The sequence below is a fragment of the Belonocnema kinseyi genome, chromosome 6 (assembly GCF_010883055.1).
Source record: "Belonocnema kinseyi isolate 2016_QV_RU_SX_M_011 chromosome 6, B_treatae_v1, whole genome shotgun sequence".
Taxonomy (NCBI): Eukaryota; Metazoa; Arthropoda; class Insecta; order Hymenoptera; family Cynipidae; genus Belonocnema; species Belonocnema kinseyi.
In genome coordinates this window covers 123,938,724-123,955,532 of record NC_046662.1, presented here as the reverse complement: position 1 = coordinate 123,955,532, position 16,809 = coordinate 123,938,724, and the positions used below count along the sequence as shown (strand labels likewise).

Here is a 16,809-nt window from a genome sequence, read left to right as displayed (position 1 = left end):
TGCGAAGATAGTAGTGTTTGATCAAAACTCGAAACTCAGATTTTTCCATATTAAAAAAAACTCGGAGATTAGTCGCTTCTCAGTGCTGTAACTTGTAAATGCATAAACATAAATGGCTGAAGTTGTGACAGGCGTAATTTGAAGGATCAAGCTCGACGAAAATGGTTCACATTAGTGAATACTACTGCCATCTCTTAGAATTTTCAGGTACTTATCAGACTGTCTAGTATATATACTATATAAATACTCCCATCTAAAAGAGACCTTTTTGATAAAGTTTTTTTCAAGCATTCCAAATGCAAAGAATAAATATCCGAGCGCGAAGCGCGAGGTAAACCATTATCGAACGCGAAGTGCGAGATTTGACCGTCGCGCGCCCACGGCGCGCTCAAAGTTGCCTGGAATATTTATTATCACTAGTTGAATTTGTTTTTTCCTTAGAACTATTACTAATTATCTATTGGAATATTTAATAACATTGGTTCATTAATTTTTAATTGTTTACACAAATAGAATTTGTTTAAATAATTGTTTAAATCCCTTTTTTGCCTAAAAATTATTACTATTGAGCTAGTGGAATATTTATTAGCAATAGTTTAATCATGTTTCATTACTTAAACAAATGGAATTTGTTTAAATAATTTCGTTTAGAATTATGTTTTAATAACAATTATTTCTGTGGGTATAGTGGAATATTTATCAGTAATAATTAATAACGGTTGAATCTCAGCTTCGCGCTCGATAATGGGTTACCTCGCGCTTCCCTCTCGGATACATATTCTTTGCATTTGTAATGCTTGAATAAAACTTTGTCAAAAAGATCTATTTTAGATAGCGGTATTTTCATGCGTCTTAATATTCTGAATTGTCTACTTCATTAAGTATGGTCTAAGATTAAGTTTCTTAAAGCTCTGTAGACTTTGAGGTACGCATTCTCATTGTAACACTCGCGCTGCGCGCTCGATTTCCGACAGACATTTGTAAACAGGTTTTGTTGAATCTTTTTTTCTCGTAACTTTTGTCGTTTTTCCACACATTTTTATTTTATTTTCTTATGTTCAATGTTATTTTTCACGAATAAAACAAAAAGTACGCGCCCTATCAAGAAGTGATTCGTAACGAAATTGTAGATATTTTTTGGGATAACAATTTTTGTTAATTCATCTTTTTACGTATCTTATATAGTTTGTCCACAAAATGAAATTTTTTATTTTTTATTATTTTTTGTGCAATCGAAATTTGAATTTTGGATTTTTCAAGAAAATACAAAAAATTATACAAAAAAATTTATCGAAAAAAGTTATTGGGATAAATTGTTTGTTCTTTTTAATTCTACGAATATCCGTACATAGAATTTTCAAATTCAGAAAAAATTGGTCTTAAAAATTTTCAAAATGCACTCACTTTTTGAATTTTTATCAAAAATGGCTGGCTAAAGAACTCTTCCTTTCTTTTAGGACCAAAAATTATGTGCCAAAGATGGATTTGATCGTAAAAACCTGATTTTCGGATTCAGGGGGTCTCGAAACGTGAAGATCCGTTGAAAAACTGTGATGTCAAATTTCGGACAATTGTAATACTTTCTTAATCATAAATGATGAGAATGAAAAAAATTATTTAAACAAAAACCATTTGTTATGTAATAAAAAATGTATGAACTACTGTTAATAAATATTCCACTAGACTAATAGTAATAATTTTTTGGAGGAAAAACGAATTTTTGAAGGAAAAAAATTATTTAAACAAATTCCTAAAATCCATACACAATTCCTAAAATCCATACACCAAACTGTCCTTTACGACCTGCTGTTTCTTTGATTAATACACCTACTTATAAAATGGCAACTTTATTCAAGAATATCCTCAAAAAAGCTTTAATAGTACCGGTAAGTCAAGTAAAAAATTCATTCGAGTTTAAAAACACAATGATTAATAGATCAATTCCTTCCGATCATATTATGGTTTCTTTGGATGTTTCATTTTTATTTACTAATATTCCAATCGATTTGGTGTAAAATAGTATTTTAAGTAGATGGATTCATATTAAAAATTTCACAGATTTACCTTTGACAGAATTTGAAAAAGGAATTAAGTTTCTAATGAATCAAACAGTTTTTCAATTTAATAACTTTTATAGGCAGGTTTATGGAACGCCTATGGGGTCTCCCATATCACCAGTTTTAGCTGATCTTGTTATACAAGACTTAGAGTTTAATGTTTAAAAAATTTTAGATTTCACTATTCATACATATTATAGGTACATGGACGACACTTTCATTATTTTACCAAGAGATAAACTAAATTATGTCTTAGGTCAATTTAATTCTTACCACCAAAGACTCAAATTTACACATGAGATAGAGAATTACAATTCCATTTCATTTTTAAATGTCAAGGTAATTAAAAATGATGACGGCACTATTATCACGGATTGGCACAGTCAAATATTATGTTTCATAAAAGTATTCTTTCACTTAATAATTATTCAAAAGAATTGATCTTAACACATATTAATGATAAAATTAAAACACTCATAAATCCTTTACCAAAACAAGCCACTTCAAATTTAGATCATAATGTAGATTTTTATACCTTTTGTTTCTGTTCCGTTCCATAGTAGTTTGTCTTTTGAGGTTAAACGAATTTTAAATGATTTTAATATTAAAACGCCATTTAGAATTGATTCTAAACTTGATAAGTTTAGAAAATTAGGAAAAGATTCTCTTGACATTTTTCAACTTGCTGATGTAGTTTATAAAATTTGTTGTTTAAATTGTGATAAATGTTATGTAGGCCAGACTGGGAGGTTACTTTCTACTAGAACAAAAGAACATCATGATAATTTTAGACAAAATCCAAAGAACCATAAAGTTATTGCCAAACGTCAGGTAATAATTGGTCAACAGTTTGATTGGGAACATGCTTTGGTTTTACACCATGAACCTAATGAGTTTAAAAGACTTGTAGCTGAAAAATGTTTTATTAAGAGAGAAGGTGATAATTGCTTAAATGTATTAACTGACCTTAATAATTTTAGTCCTATATACAACGTTATATTAGACTCATTAATTTAATTTCTAATGTATTTTAGACTTTTTTGTTATTAATAATTGATTACTAATGGTATAGTTTTTTGTACATCATAATTTATAAGAAATTTGTATATTATTAAATATTATTTATTTTAAATATGTTATTTAACAAAAATAATAACATCAGAATTACAGGTAAACAATTTTTTATCTTTTTTCACTTTGACTTTTGTATATGTTTCGTTTTACACTTAACATTTCTAACGTAGCTCCAATTTTATTTTGTTTTTATTTTTACAGAACTAATTCAGATGAGTACGATAAGAACATGTATTAACAATCAATAATTCTGACTTTTTCTTAAATATGAGGACTTATAGAAAAAAAATTTGACATTGGATTGATGATTTTTCCTGATGAGGAAAGCAATTGATCGAAACGTCGACAACTTTTTATGAATAGCATAAAGGATCTTCTCAACATCATTGGTCTTTTACTTGGTCTGAACTATCTTGGCTCTCGAAAGAATAATGTCAAATCTTACTTCAGCGACTCTTATTAATATAAAATTGCGTGCAATTTTTGTTTGAATAGAATTTATAAATTAGTGTAGGAGGAAAATTTTTAAAACTTCATGGAACATAATGTTGGGAAATTTTATTGTACTCATCGGCCATAAAGCTTAGAGCAAAAATGCGACTCGATCCATTTGAGTAAAAGAGAAACAAAAAGGTGTCGCTCTTTTGCACACAACGTATATGTTGAATTCTTACTCTCGGGATCTACTTGTATCGCTTTTGCTCTCAAAAAGTTGTAGGTTTCTTTTCCCGCGAAGCCCACAGGAGCCTCTGTTTTGCTTTAACGTGCTCATTTGTTGCAACTCATTCGTTATGTTCTCGAAATAAGTTTTCTTTTTTTTTTCTTTTTTTGAATGTGAATACCTCAAGTATTAGCGTTTTTCTGTACTGGAAACGAACACAAAATGAAATGCGAAGAAACACGTTTAAAGACAAATTGGGATTGAAAATATTAACCGATTTTTTTTTTATTTTCTCGTAACAATATAACGGATGTAATGTAGCCAATTAGAATTATATTTATTAATACTGTTGAAAATATTTATTTTTCTCTACCGTATCTAATTTTCAAACAATGGAAAGGTTGCGCCAGGCCAGTAGCCGTCCACTCGCTGGCAAGCGGGTTTCGAAAGGGAAAGTATCAGCTCGTAATACCTTCCCATTGTTACTAAATTGTGAACGATTGAGAAAAATCAAAATTTAGTAAAATATTAATTGGCATTTGGCTTACTTACTCATTCTCTGTGGTTTTCATTGTTGAGCGAAAGAGAGTAGAGTAGATAATTCTTGCACAAGGCCTGTACGGAAAGAAATTTTCTTCTTTCTTCTTTTTGGTCTTTTCATTCAATCAACAAGCCATGACATAACGGAAAGAAATTTAGGACAGCTCTGCGTTCGGTGTAGTAGGGGAAAACAAACAAGATTTTACGCGACAGCAGCGCCATTTTTCGTGTAACGGCAGTCTTAAAATGTCGTACAACGTTGCTTTCTTATATCTGGGTAACCTGCTGTCTCAAAAGAGGGAACGTAAAGAAGCTACACTAGTTGATACGACTTCTACATTTCTATGCTCGAAATTAAAAAAAGACTATAACGTGGTAACTCCGAGGAGGGAAACGGCAGAAGCACGCTGAGATAAACGGTGAATTCAATGAGCGAGATCCAAGTTAAAATCAAGAGCATTTATTTCTAACTTACAATATCTGGTTGTATCAGTTTGGAAGGTGAACGTCGAGTCAGGCGGTTTCTTGATAACGACCGTGGTCTAGCCGCGGGAAAAATCCTGGTCTGGATAGGGGGGGGGGGGTCACGACACGGGTTAACAATATAGAGGCACACCTCGAACATGGCCCGGCCGCTCTTTCTTGCAGGGACGTGCCGAGTTTAATTTATATATTAATAGTTCCGTTACATCCCCGCCCTCCAACGCGGGGGTTTGGGTGTAGGGTTCCGGAATCGGAGGTGAGAATCGATTCTTCGATTCTCAAAAAAAGTGTTGATTCTGAGAATCGAGAAATCGACGCTAAGAATCGATTCCGACTCGGATTCCGATTCCATTTATTTTAAAAAAGCCCGCCATTATTTAAAATTTCATGCATTTATTTCAAGTCATATCAACATTTAACTAATATTTTAATAAATAAATACAATATCTATAATATAATATTTTTAAACAAATATATTCCGATTACTTTACTTTTAATAAAGTCCGCTATTATTTCAAATTCAATTATAATGCATTAATTTCAAGTCAAATTAACAATTATATGTAATAATAAAATATAATATATTTATAATTAGACTAATATAATTGAATAGTTATTATAAATAATATGACAATGAACGAATACACAACAATATATTTTTAAGTTTTTATATTAGTTTTCTATTTTTACTGTTCCCATAACGGGGAACAGTAGAAAGTTTCTATCAATATCAATAATTTGTAATCTAACTATACTGCCCTGCAAAAGTTTGGACTCACTTAGAAAAATCGTTTTTTTGTTGTTGTATTTATCGCTTTAATTATACCGGAGCTAAAAAGTCTAAGAAGTCTCCTCAAAAGGTTGATTGTTTTCGTAATTTTGTTTAAAATAAGCCCAGGATGAAGCCAATTTGTCAAGTTTTTAAGTAAATATTGCAAAAATAGTGTAAATCTCAATGTTTTCTTAAATTTTCAATAACTTCCGAAATAGTCAACGTTTTCCAATGCTCTTGGGCTCATTTTGAAGCTTTTTTTCACCGTATCACAATAGTTTACGAGTATGAATAGTAAAAAATTTCTTTTCAAATTACAAGAACTTGAAGTGGCAATAAAAAAGTTGGATAAATGTGAAAACATTTTATCTGTAGGCAAATCAGAATAAAAGTTAAATATATATTTTGTGGAAATTACATCGAAAATTCATGATTATATGTTTCATATATTTTACAAAAATATTTTTGTTACTAAAAATAATGTTTCAATTTTTCCTTTATATTTTTCTTTAATCAAATATAAAAACTCGCCTTAAAAAAGACTCGCATCCGAGTCGAAACATGTCGGCAGTATTTAAGGGGGTAGGTGCGTATAGATGGCTAAGAAAATAGATTTTTTTGAATAAATCGAAAGAAGGTTTTTGCAAAAAAAAATTGTTGAACTATTTGTTTGTAATAACAATAAAAAACATTTTTCAAAATTTTTTCAAAAGTCTGCCATTTTTTAGAAAACATTTAAATAATTTTAGATTTAGTTTAAGGACAAGAATTTTATGTGACAATAACAAAACAATTTAATTTTTATGTTTGAGCGTAACACAGCAGCTATAAAACACGACACAAATTGAGAGGAAAAAAAAGTTATTACCTTTAACGTGTTCTTACTTCTTAATTGTTTATAGCGATTGTGTGAAATTTTTTTTTGGTTTTGTTTAATAATAAACAAGAACTTGACCAATTCTCAAATAAAAATATTGAATAGACTTTGAGAAAAAATGCCCAAAGTGCCCGTCAATTTTCCGCCATCTATACGCACCTACCCCCTTAAATAAAGAAGATAAAAAAACGGAAAAGGCTTTCACTACAATAATCATTCTGTGTACCAAAAAAAATTTAAAACATCATTAGAAATTAATGTGAAAGCTTAGTTTTAAAATAAGAATAAATTTTCACACCTATTGCCACATTGTTTGGTCCAGCGACCCCAAAAATACACCCCAAATACAATAAACACGGTCCGACTTATTATTGTCATTTTAACGGGTTGTCGCGTCTTGTTCATCTTAAGCACCCTAGCGCAAGCGCAGTACGTCTAACATGAGAGACAAATATTAGAGAATCAACGAGGAATCGGGGATCAAGAATCGATTCTGCCTTCGATTCCACCGAGCGGAATCGATTCCAAAATGTCGATTCGCGAGGGCAAGGAATCGATTCTTTCTGAGAATCGGAATCGAGGCCGGGATCCCTATTTGGGTGTAAACCTGAAAGTCTTTGCAGTTACCTATCTATGTCTGTTATTGTCACGTCGTCTATGAGTAATTCTATTACGTAATCTTTAACTTCTATTTAGAGTAACTCTTATATTTCGTTAGATAATATTTCCCCAACCCCCTTGTACATAAGCTTTATTATCATTGTCTGGAATTGTAAAGTTTCTTTTAAATCAGTAGAGTCTACTGTTGAAAAAAGGTATCGTGGATTAAGTAATCAAGGTTAGGAATTATTTTCTTACAGTATTGACAGTGTAAGCCCTCCTTGTTTTCTGTCATTTTATTTTTTAAAAGTGTTAGTCTCTGATGGTATCCTTCCAATCCTCTTCCATGGTATCTTTGTTCCTGTAACAGATTAGTCAAGAAAGAAAGAGAAGAAAAGGGGAAAGTTTTTTAATTAACGAGTTGTATTTTAGAAGAAGTATCTTTATTGTTATTTTTCACAGGACAATATATGATATAAGTGATTATAAAATAATTTTTTAAGTTTTAAACTAAAAGGAAATTAATTTTAAAGCAAATTGTTGAATCTTTAACCAAAATAAGGATTTTTTTTTAACGCAGTCTATGTCTATGCTTGTTTTTTTCTTGTTGTTTCATTCGCCAGTCCTCGTATTCCTTTCTTCTATCATGTCTTAGTTTCTCCCAAGCCTCTGAAATTTCTATTGCTTCGCGTCTTTCCTCTTCCTTTCTCCGTTTTTCCTTCTCACGCGTCAGCCTTAGTTGGTACTCCTGCTGTTCCAAAACCCTTGGCCATGGTTCGTATCTTTGCCTTCTTCGTTCCATTTCCTCCTCTTTTTGTCTTTCCGACATTTTGTTTGCTTTTTGTTGTTGATGTCGCTTTCTCTTTTTTTTTTGTGTTTCTTGTCTGCTCTTTCTTCTTCCTGTTCTTCTGCCTGAATTCCAACCACAGCTCCTTCTTCCACGTCAAGATTGTTTTTTCTTTTGAAGATAGAGGGTAAGTGTCTGTCCGTTCATCTTCCTGTAAAGTAATATTTCGTACTCTCTAATTCTTTTATTGTAGTTTAGTTTGTCTTAGTTTTTTGCGTCTTTGAGTTGTGTTTTGTTCGAAGTTGATTTTGAGTGGATCTGTGTTGTTGGTGCTATTAATTCATTGCCATTTTGCCATTAATTAAATCTAAGATTTTTTTATCTACAAGATGTTAATATTCCATTCCCCTATGCTTTTTCCTTTTACGTTTTTTAATTCATAAATGGTTGGGGAAATCTTTTTCTTAATAATATATGGACCTTCATATTGGTCATATAACTTACCTGCTTTTTTGTCCGCTTTATTCGACAGTTTAGTTGCCCTTTTTAATACCTTATCTCCTACTTTGAACTCTAACAGTCTTCTTCTCAAATTATAGTTATTTGCCTGCCTTTCATTCGCCTTCTCTAAATTTTGTTGGACTTCCTCTTTTATAATTTGAATTCTTCTTAGATTGTCCGTCTACTTATCTATGCTTTGAAATTCTATCTTGTAATCGGCTTTTATGTTTTTTCTAAGTGATTGGATAGGTTCTAGTTCACGACCTAAATGTGCAAATGCTGGGGTGAATTATGTCGACGAGTTTTTGCTAGTGTCTATCGCGAATTGCAAATCATCCATGTGTTCGTCTCAGGTGGAATGATCGTTGTCTACATAGGTTTTGATTATTTGTTTAATCGTTCTGTTATAGCGTACGGTTGGATTTGCTTTGGGGTAAAACTTTGGTATTTTAGTGTGCCGGATACCGAATTTTTCGGTTAGATCTGTTAACGTTTTGTTGATAAATTCCGTGCAATTGTCCGTGTGGAGAACCCTAGGTGTCCCCCAACGTAAAATAACACGTTTGTGAAATTCTGATTCTATTGCTATCCCGTAGCTTTTCTTATCAGAATTATTTCTACCCATTTTGTGAAGATATCTAGGAATACTAATAAATACTGGTTCTTTCCTTTTTTTTAAATCCGTAATGGTCCCATGATATGTGCAGCAATCATGGTCCATGGTTCTTCCACGATTCTTTTTCCCATTAGCCCTATTTTTAGTTGGTTACTTGCTTTAGTTCTTTGACAGACTACAGTTTTTTTACAGATCTGATTATCTCGGAATACATCCCTGGTCAGAAGTAGTACTCAAAAATTCTTCCGTGCGTTTTTTTGGAACCTAAGTGTCCTACTCATTGACGTGGATTATTTTGTTTCTAGAAATATTATCTACAATAAATAAAATTCGTGAAAGTTTCAATAAAACAAAAGTATTACACAAGTTAAACTTTTCAAAGACAAATAATTGATACACTTATGAAATAATAACGAACTATAACTTCCACGAATAGAATTATATAAAAATCTTCTCAATAATAAAAGTCAAAAAGTAAATCTGCAATGGAAAGATAAAATCGGACACACCAAATAACTCATTTTTACTAAGCAATTACATATTCAAGCGTGTAAAAAAGTTACACTTATCGGCTCCCGGCATCGGAAATCTAAATAAAGCCAAGGAAAAACTATGTGTAAAAAAAGGAAAGGAGACTCCTCCACGAAGAAACTATTACTCCCCATTCGCAAAATTTGGATAGTCTCTCGAGGGACAGAGTATAATTACAGTTACTAGAGAAAGTAACTTCAAGTTACCTCAAAAGTTACTAGGATGATAATAAATAAAAACTTATTTAAAATTGAATTCAAACTGACTTTATTTTTATCAGTCATTAAAAATAATTTTTCATATTGCATTTCAAGTTTAAATCATGATACACATATTAGTTCTATCAATTTAAATTCGTTACACAGAATTTGTCCAAACCAGCTTCGTTTTGTTCTTGTTTGGTTGGTGCCCTAAAAACAATGAGGACCGAGGCGAGCAAGTACTGTAACAAGTAATGTAAGTAGTATAAAATTTAGTTACTTGTTAATGTGTAAATGGACTAAAATTGAAAACTTAATATAATTTAGTAAAACGTAATAACATTAATAAAAATAATCAGCAGCATAAAAAAGGGAAAGCTGATCGGATTTAAAGGTAGTGGATTCCATATTTTGCAAACACTGGTTTAGAATTTTTTTCTATTGAGAGGAGCAATAAAACTTTGAATTTTATAAAGACACTGGAGATTCAGAAATTCGCATCCTCCTTGACGGCGTGAGATGTATAATCACCGAATAGACGAATTAATATATAAGCTCTTGTGCATGATTTTACGTGTGATTATTTTTGGCACACTTGTCAAATCCCAAGCCCATACCAATCTCTCCTGTGCACTTCTTCGCGATATTTAGAGCGCGTGAAGTTTGCTTTTACCAGCAGCATAGATCTTTAAGTAATCCGTATAAAATACCTCTGGAAGGTGACATTATTCGTAGTCACACGATAATTTTTAGATAAGACAGTAAATCTAGTTTTCCAAAGGGGCCTCAATCTTTCTATGCATCTTACTATGTGCGAATCAAACTTCAAGCTTTCCAACAGAAAGATTGTAAGCTTATATGGAAAGTTGAATCAAAAGCTCTATCAGGTGCTAATCTGAAAAACTGCACTCGTAACTAGCGAAATCGAGGTAAAATTTCAGCCATAACCACGTCTCACGACAGTGGACGACCCTAAGACGAACTCCTTCTGCATTGGGTCACAAGGCTCTTAGTATCTTGCTGGCACAAAAGAATGGTTTTCAGGCTATTAACCAGTGAAAACTTAGCACCTTCAAGAGCACCAATTATAAGGACGATTACCTTAACAGAGTATTCCGGTTATAATTGTCTCAACTCCCTTATAAGGTTATACCTCCTTTTTTTCATTCTTCTTGGCTATGATATTTTTGTCAGCTGGTACTGAAAATTCGACAATAAACACAGTTTTTTAGTCGAAGTCCAATGGTTGAGAATACGAAATTCCAGTATATGCGACACTGCTTATTCTAGACAATTTACACGATCTCCTTGGAAGCGCTTAGCGGAGCGGTATTACGGCTAATACCGTAAGAGTTAGAGAAATGGTAATAAAGCATTCTTAGTGCTGCATTGTGCCTTTGGATGTAGGTCATTCCAGCATGAGTTGGACAACTAGATAGTATGTGTCCTAGATGCTCGGGGTATGCATGACAGGCTCTGTACCTATCAACGGGAATATCTTGGCTCAAAATGTGTGGACGATATGCTAAAGTGGAAATGACACCGTCTTAAAATGCCAAAATGTGACCCTTCGTGAGCTCACACGAAATCGACTAATTTCTGTGGAATTTCTGTTCGCGAAAGTTTTTCTCCTGAGCTTTTTAAATTCGGGCTTTCAGGAGTGAGGACTCGAGATACATAAGATTTTATGCATTTTACTCATCCCTGATATTGAAGTCAAGACAGAGTGTTTCAGAAGCTTCCTCCGCCGCTTTGTACAGAAACGCTTCTTTGTTAATTTCTTCGTGCTTCCTGACCATTTTAAGAAGAGGGTCTCGTTCATTAAAGACTAAATGCGCTGTATCCAGAATAATTCCACTTTGAAGAAATCTAAGATTTAGTATTCCGCGACATTTTAGACGGCTTGAAATATAGTCACGGAACAGAAGACTTGAAGTGCATGCTTTTGTTTACGTGCATAACCTTTCGTGTCCCGATATCAAGGGATCTGAGCTCATCCTTCGAACATTGAACCACTCCAAATGAATAGAGTAATACTGGAACGGCCATCATGTTCGTTGCAGATACTTTGTTCCTCGCCGACAGTTCAGAAGACCAAATCTGCTCAGGGTTCTTCGGGAATGCCATTAAGTTTTTCTCACTCCAAATAAACGCTGGCGCATTTTTCTAACCGAAAATAAATTTCAATATCCTTAGAGCATTCCTTGACAATCTCTAGCACTAGGTGTATTTGCTCTTAACTCTTATCATAGATTCTAATGTCGTTCGTGTAAAATACATAAGAGGAGTGGTCTATGGAAGGTCCAATCGAAAGCTCTACGGTAATCAATCCAGGCCATCGATAGACCGCTCTGATAGAATGCTGCGCCTTTACAGACACATCAATTAGCAGGTTCTCCTGACATCCTGCTTCGCCTCACTTTGAACCGCGTAGCACGTAAGTTTCTTGCCAAGCAGATTCGATTGTCCAAAAAATCCTATCATTTTGGATAGCTGTGAAGATCTTACACAGTGTGATTAGACAAATAATTGGCCTATAATTCTTCGTATCAGCTAAGTTGCCCATCTTTGGCAGGAGTACTGTACGCCCTTCCACCAACCACTCTGGAATAGACTCTTACGACTTTAGATATGAAGTGAAAATGCGGGCCAGATGCTAGTGGGTTGAAGCAAACTTCTTCTATTAAGAGGTTTTAATAGCATCTTTCACCTTCTCGGAAGTGATGGGTGGGCATTCTTCCTCAGGTTTTATGAGGACATTGAGAAGCTCCTTAAAGCTATTAATGTTGTTTGAGTCTTCTTCTAGTGAATGACTAATGTCGTAGACTTTTTGACAAAATGCTTCGACCTGCTCTGGTTTGAGCGAATGGTCGACAGTAACTAGAGGGTCTTGGAAAAGTCGAGATGGTTAGAGAAAAACTGTTGGTTTCCTCTGACCTATCTATCTCTTCTCTCTAGATTCCTTCTAGAAGTAGATAGTAACCGTCTTCTGTCAAACATATGCTGTCTGATGGTAAGCAGCTTTGACTTTTTCGGTGTGTGATAACAGACCCGCAGTTCGTAAACGAACGGTCGAACCTTGAAAGTGAAATTCCTGCTAGATTTTGTATAGTCAATCACACATTGAAGTTGGGATGCGTACTGTCTTGTCCAGCCTATCTTTTTGATGATTTGATGCATTTGTCTTTTGGTCTTATGATTGGCCCTTGGTTTTCTTTTACGGTCGCAACTGCCAAAGCTCTCGCTACAATATACAAGCCACAATTGATAGTCCAGAAGTCGGATTCTTCGAAAAAATCTCCACGAAGTTTGTCATCCAATTCAGCCAGATCTTCAGGCTTGAGAGAAACCTGAACGTTGATGTTTCTCCGGGTCCGGAAGTATCGCTCTTCTTCTATTGGGTGCGTACTGAAAGTTTGTCTCAGTGTTCCCTCTCTTTTTCTATTTCCGGAGTTGCCTCGGCAGGGTTTCGCAGTCGATTATGCAGAAAATGTGAGAGTTTTTGGTATTTCTCGCATCACAGAACATGCAGTCGCGCAATGTAACCTTTTCGTTTAGGGGCCATACTGATATCATTGAACTCCAGCAGGTTGTCCTATAGTTGATCCCTCCACTTAAAAGTATTGAGATTTTGCCGGTCCATCACATTAATTCCGTCTGAATTTGCTCCCTCAACTCTGGGGTAGTCGGCATTTCCTTTGGAATCAAGCTGCAGTCCCTACCGACCACGTCCTCGGGTTGCGCATAGAGGATTCCTGTACCAAGGGTTTCTGTTGAATATAGTTACAATAATTAATGAGTAATCGCTGAATGGCGCCGTATCCTTGCATGCAGAGCTCTACAAGGAAGGACAAAATCTTTTCCCTAGCTGCTTGTGGAAACAACAATCATAACACGAAACATAGTTGTAGTCAGTGCGGTTCAAAACAATTGAACGCGCAGGGCTCCCAACAATGGGTCGGCCAATAAATCCGATTACCCTAGAGTGGAGGGGGGGGGCAATCAAGACTGTGCAATAAATAATCAATCAATAGACAATCAATAATGTGATGGATCGGCAAAATCTCAATAATTTTGAGTGGACGGATCAACTCAAACGACCCGATAGAGTGCTATGATCCCATTATTGCCCCTAAGCCTCACATTATTGCCACTATGGCTCGCACTTCGCCATCCCGGCGGGAAATTCTGCGGCAAACGTGGAAATCGAAAGCATGACGTCACTCATGTATTTTACATGGATGATCTCAAGATCTATGCTAATCACAAAGAGCGACTACGCCGAGCTCTAGAGATCGTCAAGGAATACTCTAAAGATATTGGAATTTATTTTGGGTTAGAAAAATGCGCCAAGGTTTGACTAGGGCGAGGAAAACTTAATGGCATCCCCGAATACAATGTGCTCGTTAACAGAAGCGCTATGCGACACCTTCGCCCTGGAGAGACCTAGACATACCTAGGCATGACATCTATAAAGGATACTCTCCGAAGTAGATAAAAGCGTCTCATCCGACAGGTTTGGTCTTCCGAACTGTAGGAGAGGAACAAAGTATCTGCAACGAACATGCTTGCCCTGTCGGTGTTACTCTATTCATTTGGAGTGGTTCCGTGGACGAAGGACCAGCTCAGATTTCTTGATATTGGTACACGAAAGGTTATGCACATGAACAAAAGCATGCTCCTGAAGTCTTCTGTTCCACGACTCTACATGTCACGCCATTAAGGTGGTCGAGGAACACTAAATCTTGAATGTCTTCACAGCATGATTATTCAAGGTACATGACATATAGTTGCAAATGGACGGGACTATCTTCTTTAAAATGTCAGAAAGCACGAAGAAATAGGCAAAATGCATCAAAACTTATCCCGAGTCCTCAATCCTGAAAGCCCAGATAAAAAAGCACCAGAGAAAAACTTCCCTGAATAGCTTCTCGTCAGGAAGATGTACGGTATCTTCCGCAGAAATGTGGAGGATCAGTCGGTCGTGTTAGCGATCAACTGATATCTCCGATGATAGTTACAGTACGTGTAATGCACACTCCGAGCATTTAGGACACATACAATACCGCCTCTCCAAACGCTCCCAAGGAAATCGACTCAAATGTCGATAATGACAAGTGCCGCATATACTTTAACTTCGTATTGTCGACAATTGTTTCTGTTCCGCACTCGAGGCCTGACATAGTTCTCCTTGCCTTCGAGAACCGAACCATGTTTGTTTTATAACTTTCAGCACAAGCTGATAAAAACATCATAGCCAAGGAGAATGAAAAGAAAGAGAGGTTATAAGGGAGTTGCAATGGTTATACCCGGAATATTCTGTTAAGCTAATCGGCCTTATAATCGGAGCTCTTGGAGGTGCCAAGCTTTCACTATTTAATAGCCTGAAAAGCATTTCTGCGTGTCAACAAGATGCGAAGAGCCTTGCCAGGGTGGCCACTATTTTTTTCATTTTTTTCTCCCGGCTTTCTCCGAGTTCTCTCGGTAGAAATTCGGGATTTTTCCCAGTTTGAAAAATATATGTACTTCTGTTGCGAAAAGTACCATTTTTCACGTATGAGCAATCATAATTAGTAGAATGAGAAAAATGTAATGCCTAGTCAAGGAAAATGCAAGGATTTTATTAAATATTTTTTAAAGAAACATGAAATCATCGAAACAAATTCAGTTAACAACTATTTGCAAGTTGAATAATAAAAAAAAGTGAATTTACTGTTGAATTAATAAGAGTTGTTTTTTTATAAGATGAATTTATGTATTAACAATGCCAAATAATTAAAAATTGAGACAACTTTCTGATAAAAAAATCTTTTATCTCTAATAGTATTTTTTAATTATGTAAGTTTATTCAATTAATAACAGCCTTGAATTGTATTTAATAATAAAATAATACTTCAATCGATTTTCTGAAGTTTCACGTTTTTAAAATATTCGTTTAATTTTTTTTAATCTCAACCGATTTTAAAACATATAACCCTTTATAAAATGCCTATTGCAATAAATGGTCCAAGAGCGCATAATAAAAGAAACAAAACAATTTTGCTGCTTTTACTCATACAAAATCAACTTTTTTATTTTTATCGCATCGCTGATTTTACATTTTCAATGTACAAGACTATTAGCACATTTTTTATCTTAGCACCACTTTCATCTGGTACAAAATTATCAAGAAAATTGTTATTTACTTTCTTTCTTAATATATACAATTCAAATTGATATTATTAAAAAAAATTAAATAACTGTTTTTCAATCATTTCCGCCATACGAAAGTGCTGCCATCACGTGCCAAATTCCAAGTGCCCGATTTGAAATAATTGTAAATGTAAAATGCATAATCATTGTCAATCGTTTTAGCGCAATTAAGAAACAAAAAGTAAAAAGAGAAGCGTACAAGATAACTTTAAGCATCGCAGGTCTTAGCAATGAGGAAAGAAATAGACGTAGAAATGATTATAGACGCGAAAACAGGATACTTAAACGATTAGTTAAAGAAAGTAAAGATACAATTAGAGCAGAAGAAGATATAAAAATACAAAACGCTTTTGAAGGAAGCAGGAAACTACTTTATAAAAAAATGAAAGGAAACAAAAGTACAGAGATTGTCAACATGAGATTTAGTAGGGGGAAATGGTATATGATGCAGACGGAATACTAGAGGCTTTCAGAGACCATTTTAGGAGACAATTCGGAGATGAAGCTATAGGACACCACAACTGCGAGGTCACTGAGGTTAGGGATATAATTAAGAACTTGAAAAACGGAAAGGCTGCTGGGGTAGACCGTATTAACGCTGAAATGCTTAAACACGGTGGCGCGTGCATACCACATACACTTTGCGAATTGATAAATTTAAGTTTCGAGATGGGAGACGTCCCAGACGATTGGAAAGAAGCGATTATCGTACCAATATACAAGAGAAAGGGAGATAAAAGCGAATGCAATAATTACAGAGGGATTAGTTTATTAAGCACCGTAAGTAAAATATATTCAAAAATACTTATTCGTAGAGTAATGAAAATAACAGAAGCAAAGATTTGGGAAGTCCAAAGTGGATTTATGCCAGGAAGGTCATGTACGGATCAAATATTTAGCTTAAGGAAAATAACAGAA

The 16,809-nt window shown here is 34.4% G+C and overlaps 1 protein-coding gene across 10 annotated transcripts in view; it reads right to left on the bottom strand.

The window, feature by feature from the left end:
* The window catches only part of LOC117174076, a 323,085-nt gene that overhangs the window by 69,171 nt on the left and 237,105 nt on the right, over window positions 1-16,809 (bottom strand). Inside the window, exon 8 of one of the 10 annotated variants that reach the window (XM_033362753.1) lies at window positions 7,006-8,062. The exons of 8 other annotated variants lie outside the window; for them this stretch is intronic. In XM_033362753.1, coding sequence (XP_033218644.1) covers window positions 8,055-8,062 — 8 coding nt within the window. In that variant the 3' untranslated portion in view covers window positions 7,006-8,054. Of the gene's footprint in view, window positions 1-7,005; window positions 8,063-9,840; window positions 9,942-16,809 lie in introns of those variants that run through there. One more of the 10 variants, XM_033362752.1, reaches the window with a different exon arrangement.